At 41.1% G+C, this 22314-nt stretch overlaps 1 protein-coding gene across 2 annotated transcripts in view; it reads right to left on the bottom strand.

The window, feature by feature from the left end:
• Positions 1-22314, bottom strand: part of LOC122661191 (tRNA nucleotidyltransferase cca2) — a 49578-nt gene that overhangs the window by 1028 nt on the left and 26236 nt on the right. Inside the window, exons 8-13 of one of the 2 annotated variants that reach the window (XM_043856531.1) lie at positions 20153-20280; positions 19450-19516; positions 3356-3436; positions 2548-2610; positions 2285-2429; positions 1457-1624 (exon numbers count right to left, since the gene is read on the bottom strand). In XM_043856531.1, coding sequence (XP_043712466.1) covers positions 1457-1624; positions 2285-2429; positions 2548-2610; positions 3356-3436; positions 19450-19516; positions 20153-20280 — 652 coding nt within the window. The remainder of the gene's footprint in view (positions 1-1456; positions 1625-2284; positions 2430-2547; positions 2611-3355; positions 3437-19449; positions 19517-20152; positions 20281-22314) is intronic. The other variant, XM_043856532.1, reaches the window with a different exon arrangement.

Here is a 22314-nt window from a genome sequence, read left to right as displayed (position 1 = left end):
GCGGCAAAGAAGTAGTGGGCTTGTGGAATGGATTCCAACAACAGTGTGTGAGGAGCCCTTTTTCCATAAATAGGCCAAAAAAAATTATGAGATATTCAAACAGAAAATAAATAAAATAATATTAGGGGTGAAAGGAATAAGCCAAAGGGACAAAGGAAAAATGAAAGAAACAATGCAAAACATATTTATTCACGCATTCCATCATGCATTGCTAGTGAAGTCATTGAGCATAGTACAACATATCCAGAATAGAGAGTCCCATTTCACCTTGTAGTATGATAGTGCTCACTGGGGCATAAGTGCATATTAAGAAAAATGAGGGGAAAAAAGATTTATCCAACCACTAGAATATAAAAAGTAAAGAAAAATGACACCAATTTTATTCTGTCAAGACCACGGCTATGGAGACATTGTCTATGCTTCATATGGGCTAGACTGAGTGAGCAAGATCCTGTTCAAGGAGGTCTAGGCAACAAAATGCCTAGGTATGAATTTTAACCAGGTACATTATAGATGCACTTATTGGTTTTTATTTATGTTATATTAAATTAGTTATTTACAAGTGTGAAACAAACATTTAAATTTTTTTTAGATATTATTTCTGGTTTTTATTTGTTGTATTGAACATAAAGAATATGTGTGCCATACCATCATTTTGTCACATGGACATGTATAGAACAAAGAGAAACAATCAGCTCCCGATTGGAACAATCTGTATTGGTGATTGTTTTAGTACTTTTTTCAGATTTTATAGTAATCTTTTTTTGACGAAGATTGGCCGTGGTCATTTTTTTTAACTGATATTGATAGGAGTCATAGGACCGATATCACCTGGGAGACATTCAAGCTCTGATTCATTCTTTAATCCTCAGGCACACACCTAAGCTTGACCAGCCAAGTAATTGCCTATGTTCAACTAGGTATTTTAAAAATTCTAGTCATAGCACCTCTATTTTAGAAAATGAAAGTGTCTTTAGATGTGTGACCGCTGCTCCAGGCATGAGGTTCTGTGACCCTTTGAAAGGAAACTCTCCACTTGATTGCAGATCATATGAAACTAATTTTCATATAACCTAGAATTTTAAAGCCACAGAAACATAAATGACTCCACTGCAAAAACAAAAACAAAATATATAATTGCATGATTTCTCTGAGCAATGTTGATTTTGTTTAGGATTTTCAGAAAATATTTGATATGCCATCAATTAGAGGCCCAGATAAACTGCAATTATGCTTCCATAAGAATAATCAGATACAGGCCTATCAACCCCACCTGTCCTGTCAATTTATGAAATCAACCATAGATAAATAATGTCTTTGGATATTGAAGTTGGATACTGTGTGCAACCAGACTGTGATACCATGTAGAGTCAAAAAGAAGAAAACCAGAGAGGTTTTCGTAACAAAAGTTAAGTTAAACTCTGGTAGAACAAAGACAAAGGCCAACTAATCGTACCTAGTTCAATAATCAAATTTTCAACACCACGGAACAATTCTTTTCTCTTGTCCAATTCAAAGTGCCTTCCTGAGAAATCTTCGATTTGATCATGGTCACTAGGGTATATCAATGTCGACATCATCAAGGCAACTTGCCAAAAACTTTTAATATCCCTTAGAAGTAACCCTGGTCAAGTAAACCAAACACGTTAGCCATCAAACAACTTTACAACCCATCAAATTCATCATAGAACAGTTTTTAAGGTGCTAAGGTGAGCCAATGCATGGTTAAGAGCCTCGGAGCATAGACAACTAGGCAGCGGCCAAGGCAAGACCTTATTGACCAAGGCATGCATAAAACAGTATAGGACCTTTCAGGTAATGTTATAATGACCAAACAGAATAGCATGTTCTTGCACCCGGAACAGTGCCACAGGAAAACATGTTCCAAGGAGAGGATATAATCCAGCTGCAACCAAAACATAGGAATGAACTTCACATGTTCAAAGCCTTCAATACAAGGAATTCATTTAGCCAACTGAATTTCAATGCAGTATACTGCTGGCCAATAGATGTTTTAAGTAAAATGAATTGTAGTACAATACCGAGATGTCCTTCTCTCTTAAAAATATTTTGGACAAGTTAGAATTTTGAATGGTCTAAAGAACAATTAATGGCACCCAGAAAAAATTGAAAGAAGTTATTAACATCAGATCTTATGTTAGGAATTGAGATATTGTTGACCTAATATGATAGCAATAATCAAAAGGTTACCATGCATATCAAGGTCCAAGTGTTTATTAGGAATTTAATAAATTTCCAAATCATAAAGAAATTTATTCGCTACCTGCTAGAATTCGCTTTCTTGAATCCACAGGTACATCAAGAGTTTCTCGTCCTAAATAACCTTTAGCAAGCTTGATGTCCTCATTAGACTCTACGCAATGAATCAATGATATAAATCTTTCTGATGCTTTGTGTAAGTTCACAACCTGGCATGAAGAGATAATATATTTAATTGCATCTCCTAAATAAAATTAAGGTCTAAAAAATCATATTTCAGTTCGTAGATTAGGGATACCGAGAGAACAAAAAGAAATCTGAACTAACCATCTCTGCATCATTGGCTTTAAGCTTGAGAGAATTCCGGAAAATATGGTTGACAATGGGAAACTGTAAAAAGTAATAAATGCCTCATTCAAACTGCAAACTGCAAAGAAATTCTAGAGAACTAAACAAGTATATAGCAAAATCTATTTAATTACCAAAAAGAACATAAACACTTGACCATCCAAGAAAAGCCAGATTCAACAGATAAGAGTTAAAGCACAACCAGAAACTTTGTGCCCTTGATTAGAAATTAAAGAAGCAAAAGATTAAATGAGTTTTACTAAACCCACTTCCTTAAGGATTGCAATAATAAAAATGTACTCTTGGAATCATGTAACCACAACAGTCATCCAGAGGCCAACATACATTTACAAGAATCAACCAATCATTGAATGAAAATCTCTAAATGTGAAAAGTGTAAAACATCCCGGAGCTTTGATTTATGGAGGGAGGTGTCAGGGGTGTCAGGGGAGGGTGGGAAGGTAACAATAACAACCATAGGCTTGATTGCAATATCAAGCTTCACAAAAATATGACAGACAATGATAACAAACACTGATAAGAACACCAATTGCTGTATTATTCTCAGAATCCTTTATTAAACTTACTCATGTAACTTGGGCACAAGGATCAAGAAATCCAAAATACATTTCTAATACCATCCATTCCTTGTATTATTATGTAATACTCACTTAAAAGTTCAGTTAACACAAGAAGACTATAGAAAAAACCAAGATAGATGGCTGACTCCATTCCCCACACAAAGCTAAAATAAATCATTGAGAAGAGATAGAGAAACTGTGCTTACCTTCTTGGCTTTGATATCATAATCAGTCTTTCTTAGAGGAAGAAACAACAGCCCATAAAAGTAAAGCCTTCTCTCTTCATCCTAAATTCACAGAAAACAAATAGTTAAAATCCAAATACTCAAATAACATGCTAAAATATATAGGTAAATTCAATGTCTTAAAAATCTGGATCTGATCAGGTATATTGGCTAATCAGTAATGAGATTACTGCTCACTGATCCAGCTGATATTAGGCAATACCAGCCAATATCTGGCTGACAACCATACAGATCAGTCAATCCATATTAGTACTGCCAGCCACCAGTCTGACCCCCAATACCATGATTTAAATCCTTGGGTACATTGCAATTTCAAACATCATGAACAGGAAAAAAAAAAAAAACTTACTGAAGCTAGATGGTAGTATGATATAACAAAACAAAAAAGGAGTAAACAAGAGAAATTAGAATCCATTCTAATATTATCACAAAGAGAATCCATACAAAGACAACTTTTTAAAATGGAAAAATTACATCTACCACCCCTGGAGTTTCATCTATTTCATAAACTTCCCTTATATTTTGAACGATTCTTACAAACATACTGCTACCATTACCTGAGAACAGTTAAGTGATGATGTCATCGGGCAAATATTAACTAAATGCCAATAATAACCTTAATAAAGGTGCTTTTACATCTTTTAGAAATAAATATTAGTTAACAATTTTACCCTCAATTGTTTTTGCTTCAAACTCATCACCGACCATCCTATAATGTGTTTTTTTTTATTTTTTTAATATAAAAAGGTGGGACTCACCACTTCTTCTTCTCCATTTCTTTCTGTTCCACTGCTTCAACCTCCGACCACCAAAATCTGCAGTGGCAGTGATCTTCTTCGACGGCAATCTGCAGAGATATCCTTCGCAGCCAGAGGCAAAACCACCAAAGGTGAAACCGAGAAAGGGCCACAAGGCCCACAGCCGCAAGACAGAGAGAGGCGTATGACCTATTTGAGGGGTACATTATGGAAACCCTAACCCCAATAAGGTTTTTTAGGCTCAAGGTGCTTGTAGCTAATGAGGGCTGATTAGGGTTTAGTTCTAGAGTACTGAAAATCTCGAACTGAAGATAATCAATGAATATAAACTGAGAAGTCAGAAATAGGATGGAAACAAGGAAATTCGGAGAAATTGGAACTAAGGGCTTGGATGGAGCTGAAACTTCAGTCGAGTGGTGGTCTAGGAGGGGCCTAACTGTGGGTGAAATCTCAGGGATGTCTCTCAACTCTTTGGAGCTGCAATAGGATAAATGAAAAGCAGTGACCAGAAAAGAGCAAGGTAATGAAATGGGTTGCAACAGGAGCAAGCTGGTAGGATTTATGTGTATGTTCCTCCAAATCCTAACGAAACCAAGCTGATTAGGTGGGAGATAGACAGTGATTCCGTTTCTTTTCTTTTTTTTGTAGACAATGTATTAAGGTTTTTTTCCCGTTTCCGGTTACCCAAAACATGATATTACACTGAAGCTGAGAAGTTTTCAAACTTGTATAAATGAAAGGGCTCCAAATATCATCTTGTGGGACTCTGATTTAGTTTTCAAACCGGAGATGCAAGGGTCGTCTTCCAGAGCAGCACGTGGTCGCCGGCGCAGCAATGGAAGGTTGACGGCATCGGAACGTCCCAACCCTAGTCACTCTAGGAACCTCAGGATATGCAACGGTAATAGGGGTGGGGTGGAGTGGGTTTATTTCTTATAAGAAATAAGAAAGGGCAAAATTGTCATTTCCTTCCAAAACTAACAGAGTTAGTACTCAGGGGTATGGAAGTAATTTTTGAAATTCCAGGGGTGGTAGACGTAATTGCTTGAAACCCCAGGGATGGCAGACATAATTTTCCTTTTAATATTTAATGTTGATCCAATGGATTCAACTTGAGCCTCTTAATGTCTTCAAAGCTCAAGATATTTCCACAATCTCAAAATCACTGCATGTAGAATATTTTCTTGTCAAATCTCTACACCAGGAGTTTCTAATTCCAATCACAGAAATTTTAATTTGCATCAACATCTAATTATGAAACAGCCTGTCTGCAGAGCGGAGGTAAGGCTGTTTACATCTGCCCCTCCCAATACCCTGGAGAAGAGGGAACCTCATGCACTGGAACGTCCTTTTATATTGTATGCCTTCATTTTTTTTACTTTTAATTATGCGATAACTGGTGAAAACATATGATGTAGGCACGAGATCGAAAATCTCCCCCTGATGTCTGCTAGTAAAGGGACTGAGGAGATTGAAGGAGAAAACCCCAAAACAGTTTACACAAGGTATACTAAGTGGAGAAGAGAAACAGCAGTAACAATGATGAAAAATACCAGAAAAGCAAAACAAGCTAAAAATCCAAACCACCAGTGAGGATCGCAGGAACCACCAAGAAAAGATTATAGGTGGAATTGATATCTCTTGATCGGAAACTTAGTTCTCCCTGAGATTCTGGTCGAGTATAGTGTTTAGATGAAGGAACAAAGCCCCAAAATTTCAATGACATCCAACCACTGGATATGATGAGCTTATGGCCCAATAACAGAATCTGAAACTGAGATACCATTTTTTAGGAGATTTAACAGATCTTCAGAACAAACTGGATTTCTGGTTGAAGGTGACAAATATGAAAAGAATCGGGTTCCAGAAGATCGCTGTGGTCCAACAGTTAGATATTGTGATCTGACACTACAAATCTGATAAAAAAAAATTCCAAAACAGGGTATACATAAACTTACCTCAGAATTATTTGATGAATAAATTCAGGCAGCCAAGTGTCCTTTTTTTTTGGTGAATAAGAATATTACCAAGCCCCAGGAGGGGGCCGGAGAAAAAAAAAGGGGGGGGGAAAGAGAATCAGGCCATCCTAGAAGGGGGAGGCCGCAAAAGATAGAAGTCTAAGGCCCACTATGCAATATCCAGAGGCTTAATATCCATTGGCTATTTTGTCAGAAATCATATGACCAGGTTGGACATGTCTTGAACTTCCTAATCTTCTCCCTGTTTTACCCCCTCTTCTTCCCAATCCCAGGCCCATCGGACTGCCTTATCCCAATCATAACCGGCCCATCCCTTCAACCAGGCCCACTCCCCCTGGCCCCCTTCTCGGCCCATCTCAGCCCACCCCTCTCCCTTTAAATTCCCAGACCACCTCTCTTGACCCAAACCCACACCCTGGCCCAAGCCCATACCCTGGCCCATTCTTTCTTTACTTATAACCTCCCTATTATTCCCCCCCCCCCGGCCCATCTCTACCACAAACACTTTCCCAACCCTCCTTCTCCCTCCCTTACCCGGTCCATTTCTGCCTCCTCTTTTGAGGCACCCTCTATTGCTTCCACCCAACCCCCCTCCCCTCCTCCTTGCCGCCTACCTCTGACCCCTCTCCCCTCTTTAATCCTCCCCCCTTGCCGCATGTATGTTCGCAATCCGGCTATCTCCTATTTCCGCCGTCGGTATAGGAGTACCCCCCACCAGGTCCCTGCCCCCTCCCTCTAGGTGTCATGTCTTCTGGTTTCTTCTGGAACGTTATGGGTCTAAATTCTTTGGCCAAACACCAGGACATCAGATCCCTCATAAAATCCACTCACTCCTCCTTCTTTGCTCTTCTTGAAACCCGTGTGCTCCAGGAGAATGCTTCCCGCATTGCTTCCTCCATTGCCCCTTCTTGGTCCTTGCTCTCCAACTACAGCCACTCCCCTAATGGTCGTATGTGGTTTCTCTGGGACCCTTCCAAGATCCATGTCTCTCTTTCCCACTCCTCCTCCCAACTCCTCCATCTCTTCTTCTCCTTTCCCAACTCCCCCTCCTCTTTCTTCCTCTCAGTTGTCTACGCTTGTAACCAGGCTATTGATGGCTTACCTTTGTGGGCCGACCTTTCTCTCATTAAGGCTGGTCTGGACACCACTCCTGGGGATTGGGGGCGATTTCAATGTGGTCCGCTCCCAAACCAAGAAATTGGGTGGGAGGCCAATTGACCCTATCTCGGTTAATGCCTTCAATGACTGCATTGAAGATCTTGCTGTTGACGACCTTAGATGGTCTGGCTCCCCTCTTACCTGGCACAACCGTAGGGTAGGGTCTGACCGTATTGCCTGCAAACTAGATCGCTTCCTCTCTAATGAGGCCAAGCTTACCTCTTTTCCCCTCTCCTCTGCCAATTTTCTTCTCTCTGGTATCTCTGACCATAGCCCTTGTCACATTCTTATCCAGCCCTATGGTTCCTTCGGTCCCAAGCCTTTCAAATTCTTTAACATGTGGACCTCTCATTCTCTCTTCTCGTCCACCGTTCTGACAGCCTGGCGTATCCTTGTCTACTCCCCCTCCCTCTCCCTCATTGCCCTGGCTAGGAAACTCCGCCACACCAAGTCTGCCCTCAAAAGTTGGAACATCTCCACCTTTGGCAACATCCCCTCCCAGCTCTCCTCCTGCCGTTCCAATCTCTCCCTTATCCAATCTAGGCTTCAGTCGGACCCCCTCAACCCCTCGCTCGCTCTCGATGAGAAGAACCTCGCTCAAGAGCTCGCTTCCCTCTCTTCTCTTGAGGAAAGCTTCTTACGCCAAAAATCCCGCATCAAGTGGCTGGACCTTGGGGACTCCAACTCAGCCTACTTCCATCGATCTCTAAAAGCCAGGTTGAATTCCAATTCCATCACTCTTCTGCTCTCTCCCGATGGCACTCCTCTTTCCTCTATCTCGGACATCAAATCGGCTGCCAGCTCGTACTTCTCCAATCTGTTCAATCCCCCCCCCTTTAACCCCTCCCCCCTCCCCCCTGGCCTCATTGATAAGTTTGTCCCTCCCCATCTTTTTGACTCGCTCCTTGCCATCCCCTCTGATGACGAAATCTCCAGAGCAATCCTCTCTCATAAATCCAATAAAGCCCCTGGCCCTGATGGCTTTAGCATGGGCTTTTACCTCAGCTGCTGGGACGTGATCAAAGGCGATCTCTTCAAAGCTATCCGCAGCTTCTTCTTCAAGCCTAGCCAGCTTGCTCAGGTCAATCAAACTTTCATCTACCTCATCCCTAAAAAGATCGAGCCACCTCCCTGTTTGATTTTCGACCTATCTCCCTTTGTAATCTCACCTACAAGTTCGTTGCTAAAATCCTTACCAACAGAATTAAGGCTGTCATCCCCTCCCTTGTCAGCCCTAATCAATCTGCCTTCATTTCAGGTAAAAGCATTGCTGACAACATAATTCTTTGCTCTGAGATTGTGAGAGGTTTTGACCGCAAAGCTCACAGCCCGGCGGCCTCATGAAAATCGACCTCCATAAGGCGTTTGACTCCCTTCGTTGGGATTTCATTTGCGACGTGCTCGCCCAAATGGGCTTCCCCCCTACTTTCGTTCGCTGGATCTACGCTTGCATCTCCTCCCCCTCCTTCTCTGTCCTTGTCAACGGCTCCCCTATTGGCTTCTCCCACTCCAAAGTAGGCATTCGACAAGGATGCCCCTTATCCCCTTTCCTTTTCTCCCTGGCTTTGGAAGTCCTCTCTAGAAGCTTCCAATCCAAAACCAATCTCCATCTCATCTCCCCTATCCCCAAATGCAAGCATATCAACCTCACTCATCTGGCCTTTGCAGATGATCTGATGATCTTCTCTAAGGCCTCCACCTCCTCTATCTCTGCCATCATGGACTCTCTCCACCTCTTTGAATCCCTTTCTGGCATCCGCATTAACCTCCTCAAATCCAAAATCTTCCTCACTGGCATCCCTAAATCTGCTAAAGCCTCTCTCTTGGATCTGACGGGATTCTCCATTGGTTCCCTCCCCGTCAATTATCTCGGGCTTCCTCTCATTCCTGCAAGGCTATCCAGCCATCATTGTGCTCCTATGCTTGACAACTTTCGCAAGAGACTCCAACTTTGGAAAGGCAAACTCCTCTCCTACGCTGGCAGGTTGGAATGCGTCAAGTCTGTCCTCCAAGCCTCCTACATCTATTGGACTGGCATCTTTGGTATCCCCAAAGCCACAATCAAGGCTATGGAGCGCCTCTTTTGCGCTTTTCTCTAGAAAGGGTCCGACTCTTCCAAATTCCTCCATCCCTCTTGCTGGAAATCCATTTGCTTTCCCAAATCCGAAGGCGGCTTGGGTATCTGTCACATCTGCGACTCCAACACTGCGGGTATCCTCAAGCTGATTTGGAAGTTCTCTTCCCATCAGGACTCCATTTGGGACTCTTGGGTCTACTCCCATCTTCTCAAATCTGACTCCATTTGGACTTGTTAGGATTCCCTCCGATTGCTCTTGGATTTGGCGTAAAATCCTCCTCCTCAGGCCTCTTGCTCTCCGTGGCACCTCTGTCTCTATTGCTGATGGTTCCACCATCTCTCTCTGGCTTGATCCCTAGCACCTGCTTGGTATTCTCTTTAATCTTTTGGGCCCCAGGTCGATCTACTCTTCAGGTCTCCCAAAAGCCTCCCCCCTTTCTAGCCTTATTGTCTCTGGGTCTTGGATTCCCCCTCCCTCCCTCAACCCCTCTACCTTGTCCTCCTCCTTTTGGCAGTCCCTCCCCCCCCCCCCTCCCCTTGCTGATAGAATAATTTGGCTTCCTTCATCTACTAGCTCCTTCTCCTCTAGGTCTGCCTGGAACTTTGTGTGTGATCCCAGTCCCACTGTCCCCTGGCACACCCTAACCTGGTTCAAGGGCCACATCCCCCGCCATAGCTTTATTGCCTGGAGATCCCTTAGACTTTGCCTTCCTACACAAGCCTTCCTGCTGCACCGCAACATCCCTGTCTCCCCTTCTTGCATCTTTTGTTGGAGTGGTCATAAGGATATAGCCTACCTTTTCTTTGCCTGCCCCTTCTCCTCCACCATCTAGAAAAAAGCCCTTTCCCTCATTTGGCCCAGAAATAGAAGATTGTTGGATTTTGATCAGGAATGGCGTTGGTTGGTGAAAGCTTTCTCAAGGAAGTCTGTCTGTGACACTATTGGTAAGCTGGTTTTCTGTGCTGCTATCTATCATATATGGATGGAGCGAAACCTAAGGAGATGGACTTCCAACTCCCGATCTTTCGATCTGATTTGGAAGGCCATCTCCTTTGACGTCTCTTCTAAAGTCAACTATGGTCGCATTCGTCGTATTTTGGACTCCCCTAGGAACAGGCATATTGTTGTTTCCTGGGGTCTTGATCTGTTTCTTTTGAGGTCCCCCTCCTCTGCGTAGGCTGGGCTGGTCGTCTTTCCCTCCCCCCCCTCTCTCCTTCCCTTGTATATCCCCACCCCCTTTTTTCCCTCCCTGCCCCCTCCTGGGGTATGGTAATATATTCATTCATCTAAAAAAAAATGCCCAAAAGATCAGATGTTCCTTGGTGATTTACATTTCCCGGCCAACTCTCAATCAGTGAGTGCAATTAACCTCAAATGATGATTAAGAGAATTGATAAAGAGGGAATATGTTGTGGAACTGCTTACTCCATGCTGCATTAGGAACATAGGTGAAAAAAGGAGCAAAATGTGATAGTGTCCAAAACTTGGCTTATTGCTAGGTATTAACTCGGGACATGCTCCTAGCATAGCTATTTATAGTACAGTTTGCTTAGTTTAAGATGGCATGCAGTAAACCACGATGAGGACTATTCCTCTCTGATGTGCCTGGATAGGGAATTTCATCAAACAGAGTTCTAGTCTATATCACCTTGGTAATTGCGGAACACAAAAAGTAGGTGAGTCTAGAAATTAAAGCAGCTATATTCTCATACAACAGTAACTATTGGCAACCTAGTTGGGTACAGCCGTATAGGAAATATTAAACAGAACAATTGATCTTGTCATTTTCGAGCGGATGCATGATTACAAGGGGAAGGGTTTTCTTCGAGACTACTCCTTTAGCTTGGAAAGGCCATGGATTTAGTTCCCAATAAAAACATCCTTCTCAATTGGACTAATAAAATTGCCAAAGAAGTTATAGTTCAAATTGAAGAAGCTAAAAGAACAAGGGGCAGGCGTAAAACGACTTTGGAAGAAGTTGTGAGGAAGAAAAAAAATGCATGACATAGAATTGACCACAAGTATAGCTCTGAATAGAGTTGAATGGTCAAAGGACATGCTTAGCCTAGGTCTTGTACCAAGTATGACCTTGGATAGAGCCTATTGGAGGGCAAGGATCCATGTAGCAAACCCCATTTAGCTGAGATTCTCCTAACGTGTTGGGTTGTGCTTCTTTCCTCTCACTATCTTTCATCATTCACCTTTCATTCTTTTTTCTCTTATTAAATTTCCATTTTTCATTTTTCATATCTAATCCCCATCTCTCTTTTCCCATCTCTTCTTTCCCTTTTTGGTTAGAACACAGTTTTCCCTACTTTCTTTTGTTTGGATCCATGTAGCAGACCCCATTCAGTTGGGATAAGGCAGAGTTTGTTGGTGGTGGTGGTGGTGATGAAACAGGATTAGTGTAGTCAACCCCATTTAGTTGGAATAATGCTTAGTTGAGTTGAGCTTAGATTGGAGTCTCCTTTGCCAGATTTCAAAAGAGATCTTGCATGTGAAGTCTTCAATCCTGTTATAACTCTAGTTATCAAGGCATCTCCTTAACGCCTTGTTAATGTTGCCTTGATTTTTTCCCTCCTCCAATGGCTAGGATCATCTAAACGCCTTGTTGGTGTCACCTTGATTTTTTCCCCTCCTCCAATGCCTATGTTCGCCTAGACGCCGCCACAACTATAGGTATAACCTTTTCCATGTTTCCTAAGACCTCTGGTCAGGACCCACCTAAGTCTATTCTCCGTTTACTTCTCAACAAAACTTTCATTAATCAAAAGTTGCAGCTAAAAAATGTATGAAGCAAAAAATTACAAACATTGAACTTTCAATGGATGCTCAATCACAAATGAATTCCAAGAAACACATTCAAAGACGTAATGACACCTCTTAAAAGATACAACAGATAAGAGTTATTGTTGGCAGAATCGTGGGCTAAAAAAGAGAGAATGAGAGAATAATTGCTTGTATTAATTGATAGGTAAGCCCCTCTATTTATAATAGAGGGGAAAGTTACAAGAGACTAAAATAGGCGATGTGGGACTAAAACCCACATAGCCGACTTACACATAATAACATAACAACTACCCCAAAAGGACCAGAATACCCCCACGGTATTCTGGAGTACATATTCCAACACTCCCCCTCAAGCTGGATTATACAAAGAATTAAAGAAAGAAAATCCAGCTTGAACTAAAGATAAAAAAGAACTCCATAATAATGCTAACACTCCCCCTCAAAATGGGAAAAAATAACTTGTAGTAGAATCCAGCTTCAAGACGAATGCAGCTCCCAAATAAACCTTTAAGAACTTGAAAAAATAGATCTTCAAAACTTGGACAGACTTGATCAGCAAACCGAGACTGGAATGTCTTCCAAAAAAGGCAACTTTCACCAATCTTCTATTGCTATCCAGTGATGAATCTCTGAATGATAATATTGCAGATAAGTAACTAGGGTAGAGAGCAGATGAATCAAGCAGCAGAAAAAATCAATCCAACTGTAGAACCTCATATAGGCAGGCAATAACCAAACATCTTCAATACTTTAATACCAATCTCCCCCTTACCGCAAACTCACCCCAATAACAAAGTAGATACCCGTTGGCAATGGTGAAAACTCTGATCTTCTATGTTTTGCACCAAGTGTTCCTGCAAGTTCTGCTTTCTGCAATGGCTGCAGTATATTGTACATAATCCCCCCCCCTCACGTGTAGTACACGTGGACATAACAGAGATGATGTAAGTGATAGGGCAAAAACATAATATTCCAGAATTTTCCAAAAGGTGCAAAGGGTAATGGAAAGAGAAGAAATGGCAATTTAGAGAATACCATAAACTTCCAAAGTGGTTATGGGTATATGCCAAAGGTATGTTTTGGAAGGTGGTGAAGTGAAAAGAGCAGCGGGATAATGAACCATGGACAAAAACAATGCAACAAAGCAATCTTCAACCTTATTCAATCGATCAAACTAATTCCAAAACACCAATCTCCAATGATCAGATCTGAATTATAAAAAAACAGGTCTGATTTTTAGAAGGAGAAGGCACCAGTCTTCAAAAACTTGATTGATCTTCACACAAGGAAGAACCAGTGTGCAAAATTCCAAACTATAAACTCCCACATGCTAAATAGAATTAACGAAGATATCTGGACAGCAATGGATGTAAGAAGCTTCAACAGAAAACTTGGATCAGATCTGAATTTGTGAACAATGCTAGGATCAAGCTCTCAAGTAAGCCGGATATGAACCAGAAAAGCTTCACATAACTGAATAGGTTCGTAGTTGCAACCAATAACCTTGGAACACACTATTGTAATCCCAAATAAGCTGATCTCCAGGGTAGTAGATTCGAGTCTTCAATAATGAAAGAAATTCGATCTCCAATAGTAGGATACTCAGTCTCAATAATAGGGCAGCTGTAGTCCACATAAAGGCAGCAATAACATGTCAACCAGTCATGCTTACAGAAGCCAATCAATAAAACCAGCAATATATGTAGCAAAGCTCAATAAAACCAACAAATATAGATTAAATAACCCAACAGATCCATAGGTAGTTGAAGCAACCAGCCACATAAGAACAAGGAAAATAGGTTGATAATTGGAAATATCGAGCCATAAGAATGAACTTGAATTTTTTCCAAAAATAACTGATGGATGATGCTGAAATATGGGTTGAATACTCCTCTGATATGTATAAGACTCTCCTCAAAATATGAGCTTGATAGGAAAACCCTAACCCTAAAATCGATTGTTGTCAGGGTTTTAGAAAACCCTGAAATTGAGATCGATTTAGGGAAAGGGGGTTGTAATTGTTGATGTAGACATGTAATAGATGATGACCAAGGCTGCTATAATGGAACCTCCAAGGTGAACAATCAATCTCCAGTAAGAGTGAGACCTGATCTTCAAAGGGGAGAGACTCCAAAAAATCGCAGAAGTAGAGCAGGGCAGCATTACAGCACTACACCAGCATAAAGGACCTTCTTCAAGCCTTGAACTGATGAAGGAGAGTTCTCTTTTAATGTTAGAACCACCTCCAAAGCACTCGAACAGAAGCAAACATCCGTAGCACAAATCGATTTTTATTAAGGTTTTGGAAAACCCTGAAAAGAAGAGATCGATTGGGGTAGGTGATGCAGATTCATCACCAAATAGGGCTTGTTTCTTTGGTAATAAGTCTAGGGTTGAGTGACATACATGTTGGGCCTTTGTTCCCAAGGGTTTTCTATGTATTAGGCCACTTTAATGAGCCTAAACTAGGGGTACATAGGTTGCACGCGGGATTAGCCCAATACTTAGTTTATTTTTATGTTTTTTAATTGAATCGGTTCAAATTGGTTGCATCCAATTGGTTCAATTTAAGTGATCATGTGATTTGGTTAAGTGGTCATGTGACAACTTAAGTGGTCATGTGATGTAAGTTGGGCTGGATTAGGACTCTATAAGTCCAGCCATGTTTTGAGTCTATTTCTTTTAGTATTTTAGTTTCCTAGTTGGTTTAAGTTACCTAATAGGTTAGGGATAAGGTTAGGCCATTCCTTTTTAGTGTCTAAGTCTATTTTTGAGTCTTCTATATAAGTTTGTAAGGTAGGCCAGCATTACATACGAATTTGATTAATAAAAACTCAGCTTTATGCTTGTTGCCTTTGTTGTTGCCTTTGTTGTTGCCTTTGCTCCATCGTGAGTGTGCCTTGTGAGTAATATCAAGGTTGCCTTGTGAGTAATATCAAGGTGAAGGGATTGGTGGATCTCCAATCAACTCCTTGCATCGTGAAGATCGGGAGGGCTGCTACTTATCTCCTTGCATCTTGTAGATCGGGAGACCCCATTGTTCATCTTCAAAGTTGCTACCATTGAAGATCTCTTCAAATCCAGTAAGTTTGAATCTGAGATTTGATTTCAAACCTTCTTCTTCTAATCTGTCCAGCCATTCCCCTTCATTAGACCTAGTCCAAACTCCCCTCCATCCATCAAACCCTAACCTCCATTAAAACCCTACATCCAATGCTGCCCTAAATTGCAGAATTTTAAAACCTTTCCAAACCCTAACTTCTTCATACCAAAATAACCCCCTAGACCTGCCCATTAATACCCTATAAACCCCTTTCCCAAAATCCACCCCTAAACCCTAGATCTCACAAACAGTCCAATTTCATAAGGCCTCTAACCCGAAACCCTAGATTTCCAACTTCATCCAAATTGATCCAAACCTACACCAATAGACTCATAAAAACCTGCACATCATTACCAAATAAAACCCTAGCTCGAAACCCTAACCCTAACCCTCATTCTGCCCTAATTAGCCTAAGCTATCCCAATCGGCCAGCCTTGTTAGGTGAACCCATTACCCTGGCTCCTAGTGGGATTACTCCTACCTAGGACTACATTAAGTGGTATCAGAGCCATGGCTGAGCATGGCACCCCTGCTGTGGACCCCACACAACCACCCCCACCCAATTCCCTTGCTGCAATTATGACTATGCTGCAGAAGATTTCAACAAACCAGCAAGCCGTTGGTGATCGAATGACAGCAATGGAACAAAGGCCAATTGTGCCTCTTGTAAGCAACATTCCCCTAGAAAAGGACAGATATCAAGTCAATCCGGTAGTACAAAGAGCCCCAAGGAGAGATCAATACAAAGAAGACAGAGAAAGGTACAGAGATCATAGTGGAGATAGGAACAAAGGATACAGAGACTACAGGAGACGCCATAGACCTACAGAGGCGTATGAGTTGAGAGATTTTGATGGCAGACCAGATCCACAGGTATTTTGTGATTGGTTAGCTGCTTTAGATGATTATTTTAATTGGTATAATTTGCCTGAGCATAGGAAAATGAGACTAGCACATACCAAGCTAGTGGGACCAGCACATAATTGGTGGAGAACCCAGATGGATTATCTTGACTACAGTGGTAGAGAACCTGTTACATGGGCAGAGATGAAAGAAGATCTGAGTAAGAAATATTTCCCACGAACGTTTAGAGCTCTACAATAAGGTAACTTAAATTCCCATCGACAACATCACCACCAAAAGGCCTTCAAATCTGAAGACAACTTGAAGCCTCCATCAATGAGGTTCCGTTTGCAAGTTGAAGAGTGTGGGAAATCAACTTCACCAGTATTAAAACAGCGGCTGAATACAAATTTCCATTACCAAAGGAAGTTGAGAGAGCACAAGTTAAAGATAAAGCTGAAGTGGCAGTGAATTGTGATGAAAAGAAAGAGACAGCCCCTATAGCTTCAAAGATGGAAAGTCGACATGTAGAAGACCCTACTGAAGTGGTCAATGTCGAAGAAACCAAAGTAGAAAAAGATGAAACAGTAGAAGATGAAGAGGTGGTTGAGAGCACTCCACAAGAAATTATTGGCATTCAAGATGCTGTTTTTGAAGAGGTGGAGCTTATGTCTCAAGTATTAGATGCGAAGGTTGCTAACACTGAAGACTCTATGGATAAGACATTCACAGTTGCTGCTGATTCAGAAAACGAACACATAGATTTTGTTATGCCACCATGGTTCTTCGAAGAGAGCTCCACGCCTTGGAGATTTTATCCCCAATGTTCCTGCTTCACCGGAATTCTGTTTGGGGATGGGCAAAGCTGCTAATCACATGTTGATTCCCCCTCATCACAAAATTCGAGGACGAATTTTTTCAAGTTGGGGAGAGTTGATGCAGATTCATCACCAAATAGGGCTTGTTTCATTGGGAATAAGTCTAGAGTTGAGTTACATACATGTTAGGCCTTTGTTCCCAAGGGTTTTCTATGTATTAGGCCACTTTAATTAGCCTAAACTAGGGGTACGTAGGTTGCAAACGGGATTAGCCCAATACTTAGTTTATTTTTATGTTTTTTAATTGAACCGGTTCAAATTGGTTGCATCTAATTGGTTCAATTTAAGTGATCATGTGATTTGGTTAAGTGGTCAGGTGACAACTTAAGTGGTCATGTGATATAAGTTGGGCTGGATTAGGACTCTATAAGTCCAGCCATGTTTTAAGTCTATTTCTTTCAGTATTTTAGTTTCCTAGTTGGTTTAAGTTACCTAATAGGTTAGGGATAAGGTTAGGCCATTCCTTTTTAGTGTCTAAGTCTATTTTTGAGTCTTCTATATAAATTTGTAAGGTAGGCCAGCATTACATACGAATTTGATTAATAAAAACTCAGCTTTATGCTTGCTGCCTTTGCTCCATCGTGAGTGTGCCTTGTGAGTAATATCAAGGTTGCCTTGTGAGTAATATCAAGGTGAAGGGATTGGTGGATCTCCAATCGACTCCTTGCATCGTGAAGATCGGGAGGGCTGCTACTTATCTCCTTGCATCTTGTAGATCGGGAGACCCCATTGTCCATCTTCAAAGTTGCTACCATTGAAGATCTCTTCAAATCCAGTAAGTTTGAATCTGAGATTTGATTTCAAACCTTCTTCTTCTAATCTGTCCAGCCATTCCCCTTCATTAGACCTAGTCCAAACTCCCCTCCATCCATCAAACCCTAACCTCCATTAAAACCCTACATCCAATTCTGCCCTAAATTGCAGAATTTTAAAACCTTCCCAAACCCTAACTTCTTTATACCAAAATAACCCCTAGACCTGCCCATTAATACCCTATAAACCCCTTTCCTAAAATCCACCCCTAAACCCTAGATCGCACAAACAGTCCATTTTCATAAGGCCTCTAACCAGAAACCCTAGATTTCCAACTTCATCCAAATTGATCCAAACCTACACCAATAGACTCATAAAAACCTGCACATCATTACCAAATAAAACCCTAGCTCGAAACCCTAACCCTAGCCCTCATTCTGCCCTAATTAGCCTAAGCTATCCCAATCGGCCAGCCTTGTTAGGTGAACCCATTACCCTGGCTCCTAGTCGGATTACTCCTACCTAGGACTACATTAGTAGGGGTCTTCAAAAAACTTGGATAGGTGCAATATTGAGGTCCATTGGTCCTTGAAGTGGGAGTAATCAGCCCTCAAAAAATTAGCAAAAACTGAAACCTGAAAGTCAGGGTTTTTGGCAGGTAACCAAATTAGCAGGTTAAGGAATTTTTGCTGTAGAAATAAATCCAGCCATCAGAAAGGGTCCAAACTTAGGTCAAGTAGGGCTTGTAATAGTAGGGAATCACCCCCAAAAAATCAGCTGCATTTGAAAAAGGAAACACCAAAATCGATTAGAGTTAGGGTTTTGAAAAACCCTGACAAGTTGAGATCGATTAGGGTATGGTGGCTAGAATTAATTAAAGCTTGGAGAAAAAGAAAATAGGGAATGAGAATAATGGAATAGGGTAGAAAGGGGCTGGAGAAGGGTGCATAGGGAGCTCCAATGATGAAAGGTCAGTCTTCAATAGTAATAGGAAGTCGAACTCCAAAAAATTCTGGAAAACCCCAAATCACAAAGATGATTCCAGCAGTATTTTACTATAAAAAAAGTAGCTAGAATGGAGGAGGGCAGCAACTAAATCATTGGTCAGAGATTTTACCTCATTAGTGCTGCCCCCTTACAAGGAGAAGAAGAAGAAAACCAGAGAAAGAGAAGCCGAGAGAGAGAGAGAGAGAGAGAAGAGAGGTCGATTGGAGAGATGGAGTAGGGTTTTTTCTCTTTTTCTAACCGAGATCAGGCCAGCTCTGATACCATGTTGGTAGAATCGTGGGCTAAAAAAGAGAGAATGAGAGAATAATTGCTTGTATTAATTGATAGGTAAGCCCCTCTATTTATAATAGAGGGGAAAGTTACAAGAGACTAAAATAGGCGATGTGGGACTAAAACCCACATAGCCGACTTACACTTAATAACATAACAACTACCCTAAAAGGACCAGAATACCCCCACGGTATTCTGGAGTACATATTCCAACAGTTATGGTTCCTTTCCCATCACAATTCCAAAATCCACCCTTAAAAATCAGAAAAGATACGGAAGGCAAAAGATTGGATTCTTATGAACATACCAAAACTATAGCAGGGAATGGAAAGAAACAAAGATTTAACAAAAATGAAAGAAATAAATTTAAAGCACTTCAATTAGCAATAAGTTGCACTATTAGAATGGTTCACTGTTGTACACTTCAGAGGACTCACATTAAAGGTTGAAAACCCAATTTCTTGCAACAGGTTCCATCCAGCATCCATGAAAGCAATGCAAAGCCTGATTACAAAACATAAGAGGAGTAAATTCCAAGTACAACACTAGCAAAACTCAAAAGCATGGTAAAAAGTTTACAAATACCAAAATCATCCTCCTCCCTCAAAAACCTCACCCCCCCCCCCCCCCTTCCCAAAGAAAAAGGGAAGCTTTCACATTTCCATCTTTTGGTAAACATATTTAGGGCTTGTTTTTGCTCTTGTGAAACTAGAAACAGGATACAGGGAGACAGGAACCTATTGAAAAAGTTTGAAACTATGCCCTCATTTTTAAGAATCCCATTTGCAGAATTAAATAGAAACACAAACATAATAATTGACTCTTTCAAGGAGAAAGGGGGCTTCTCGCAAGGATATAAAAGCCACTTTACCATTGGGATTACGTTTTGCCAGAAAAAAAAAAATCAACTGCATGTTAATTTATCAAAATTGGTAGGAGGAGGAGGATGGTAAGAAGCTACACCAATAGACCTCCCTATTTTGATTATAATCCCTCTGAATGGCAAAAAAAAAAAAAAGACTGCTCCAGTTCCTTCTATTATTAAAAAGCATAGTTTCTATTTATTTTGATTAAAAAAAATCTTCTTCATTACCTACAGAAATTTATTATATGACCACAAAGATACTTGATGATGCAAACCTGTCACATCCTTCTAACAATGCAGGCGTATATTTATCAGGAAGACTGAAGATAACCCAAAATAACTGCAAATCACAAATATAGTTCATCGCCTTAAGTGGCTGATTTCCTGAGATCATGAGATCGATCTGCATAGAAGAAAGAAGAAGCAAAGAATTACTGATTTAAGCATACATGCTAAGTATAGCAAATTTGTTCGAGATAGGGAAAATATGACTTGTATCTCATGTCACACAGACCCTCTTTATTTATAATATGGAGGAGAATATTCTAGAATGAATACAAGACCAAATTACCCCTGTAAGACAATTCTACCCTTCCACCCATTTACAACACTCCCCCTCAAGTTGGTGCATAGATATCACACATGCCCAGCTTGGAAACAATAGAATGGAAAATCATACGACTACGCCCCTTAGTAAATACATCAGCCAACTGATCATGAGAAGGGACAAAGGGAACACAAATGAGACCAGACTCCAACTTCTCCTTGATGAAGTGACAGTCAATCTCTATGTGTTTAGTCCTATCATGCTGAACAAGATTGTGGGCAATTCTGATGACGGATTTACTATCGCAATAGAGTATCATAGGAAGAGTAACAAGAACAGCCAGATCAAGCAGAAGCCCACGGAGCCATAAGAGCTCACAAATGCCATGTGTCATAGCATAAAACTCTGCTTCAGCACTAGAACGAGCCACAACAATCTGCTTCTCGCTTCTCCAAGTAACCAAATTACCACCCACAAAGATTCCATAACCTATGGTAGACCGACAATCATAAGGAGAGCCAGCCCAATCAGCATCAGTACAAGCCTCAACCCTAAGATGATGATGAAGAGAAAAAAGGATCCACGGCCTGGAGCAGACTTGAAGTAACGGAGAATACAATAAACTGCCTCAATATGTGTGGAGTATGGATCATGCATATACTAACTAACTAAGCTGACAGCATAGGCAATGTCTGGATGGGTATGAGCAAGGTTGAGGCCAACCAAGTGCTGATATCTTCCTTTATCCACAGGCTCACCTTCTTTGCTTAGGAGATGAACATTTGCATTGATAGGAGTGTCAGCCGGTTTGCAGCCCAAGAAGATCAAGAGTGTACTTCCTCTGAGACAAGAAGATACAGCAGGTAGATTTGGCCACCTCAATGCCAAGAAAATAGTGAAGTTGTCCCAAGTCTTTGATTTTAAATTCGGTACCCAAGCAATCTCATTAACATCATCACCAGTGACAACATTATCATCAACATAAACAATCAAAACAGCAATCTTACCAGCAGACCGCTTGATAAATAGTGTATGGTCAGCATTGCTTTGAGTGTAGCCAACAGACACCATAGCCTTGTAAAACCTTCCAAACCAGGCCCGAAGTGATTGCTTCAATCCATATTAAGCACATTTCAGCATGCACACCTTTCCTTGAGTCTTAAGAGAATCAAAACCTGGTGGAGCATTCATAAATACCTCTTCTACAATCACCCTATGAAGAAAGGCATTTTTTTTACATCTAATTGTTGTAAGTCCCAGCCCATATTAACAACTATGGATAGAAGAACACAGATTATGTTGAGCTTAGCCACTGGAGCAAAGGTCTCCGGGTAATCTATCCCATATGTTTGTGTGAATCCCTTGGCAACAAGTCTCACCTTATACCGGTCAATCGTACCATCAACCTTTTGCTTCACTTTGAAGACCCACCTACAACCAAGAGGAGGAAGACTAACAAGATCCCACGTATCATTTTTCTTCAGAGCCTGCATCTCTTCCACCATAGTTGCCTTCCATTGTGACTCCTTAAAAGCATCTTGCCAGTTCTTGGGAATAGAAACAGATGAAAGGAAAGACACAAAAGTGAAGTAGGAAGGAGAAAGGGAATCAAAAAAAACAACTTGAGCAATGGGATGAATAGTGCAAGATCAAGTACCTTTGCGGACAGAAATAAGTAAATCAAGTGTGGGATCAACCAAAGAGTCAACAACAGGAGAGAGAGAAGAATTACCTTCCATAGTAAGACCGGGATCAGGATCAAGGGGCGGCGGTTGACTAAGTAGGGCAGGTACAATGGACTGTTTATGCTGCTTTTGAACATAGACACACGTCTCTAGTCTAGACTGAGTAGTGTCTTGTGGAACAATCTCTGGAGGATCTGAAACTAAG

This window comes from Telopea speciosissima, chromosome 5, assembly GCF_018873765.1.
Source record: "Telopea speciosissima isolate NSW1024214 ecotype Mountain lineage chromosome 5, Tspe_v1, whole genome shotgun sequence".
Taxonomy (NCBI): domain Eukaryota; kingdom Viridiplantae; phylum Streptophyta; class Magnoliopsida; order Proteales; family Proteaceae; genus Telopea; species Telopea speciosissima.
This window is presented reverse-complemented; position numbering and strand designations above follow the sequence as displayed.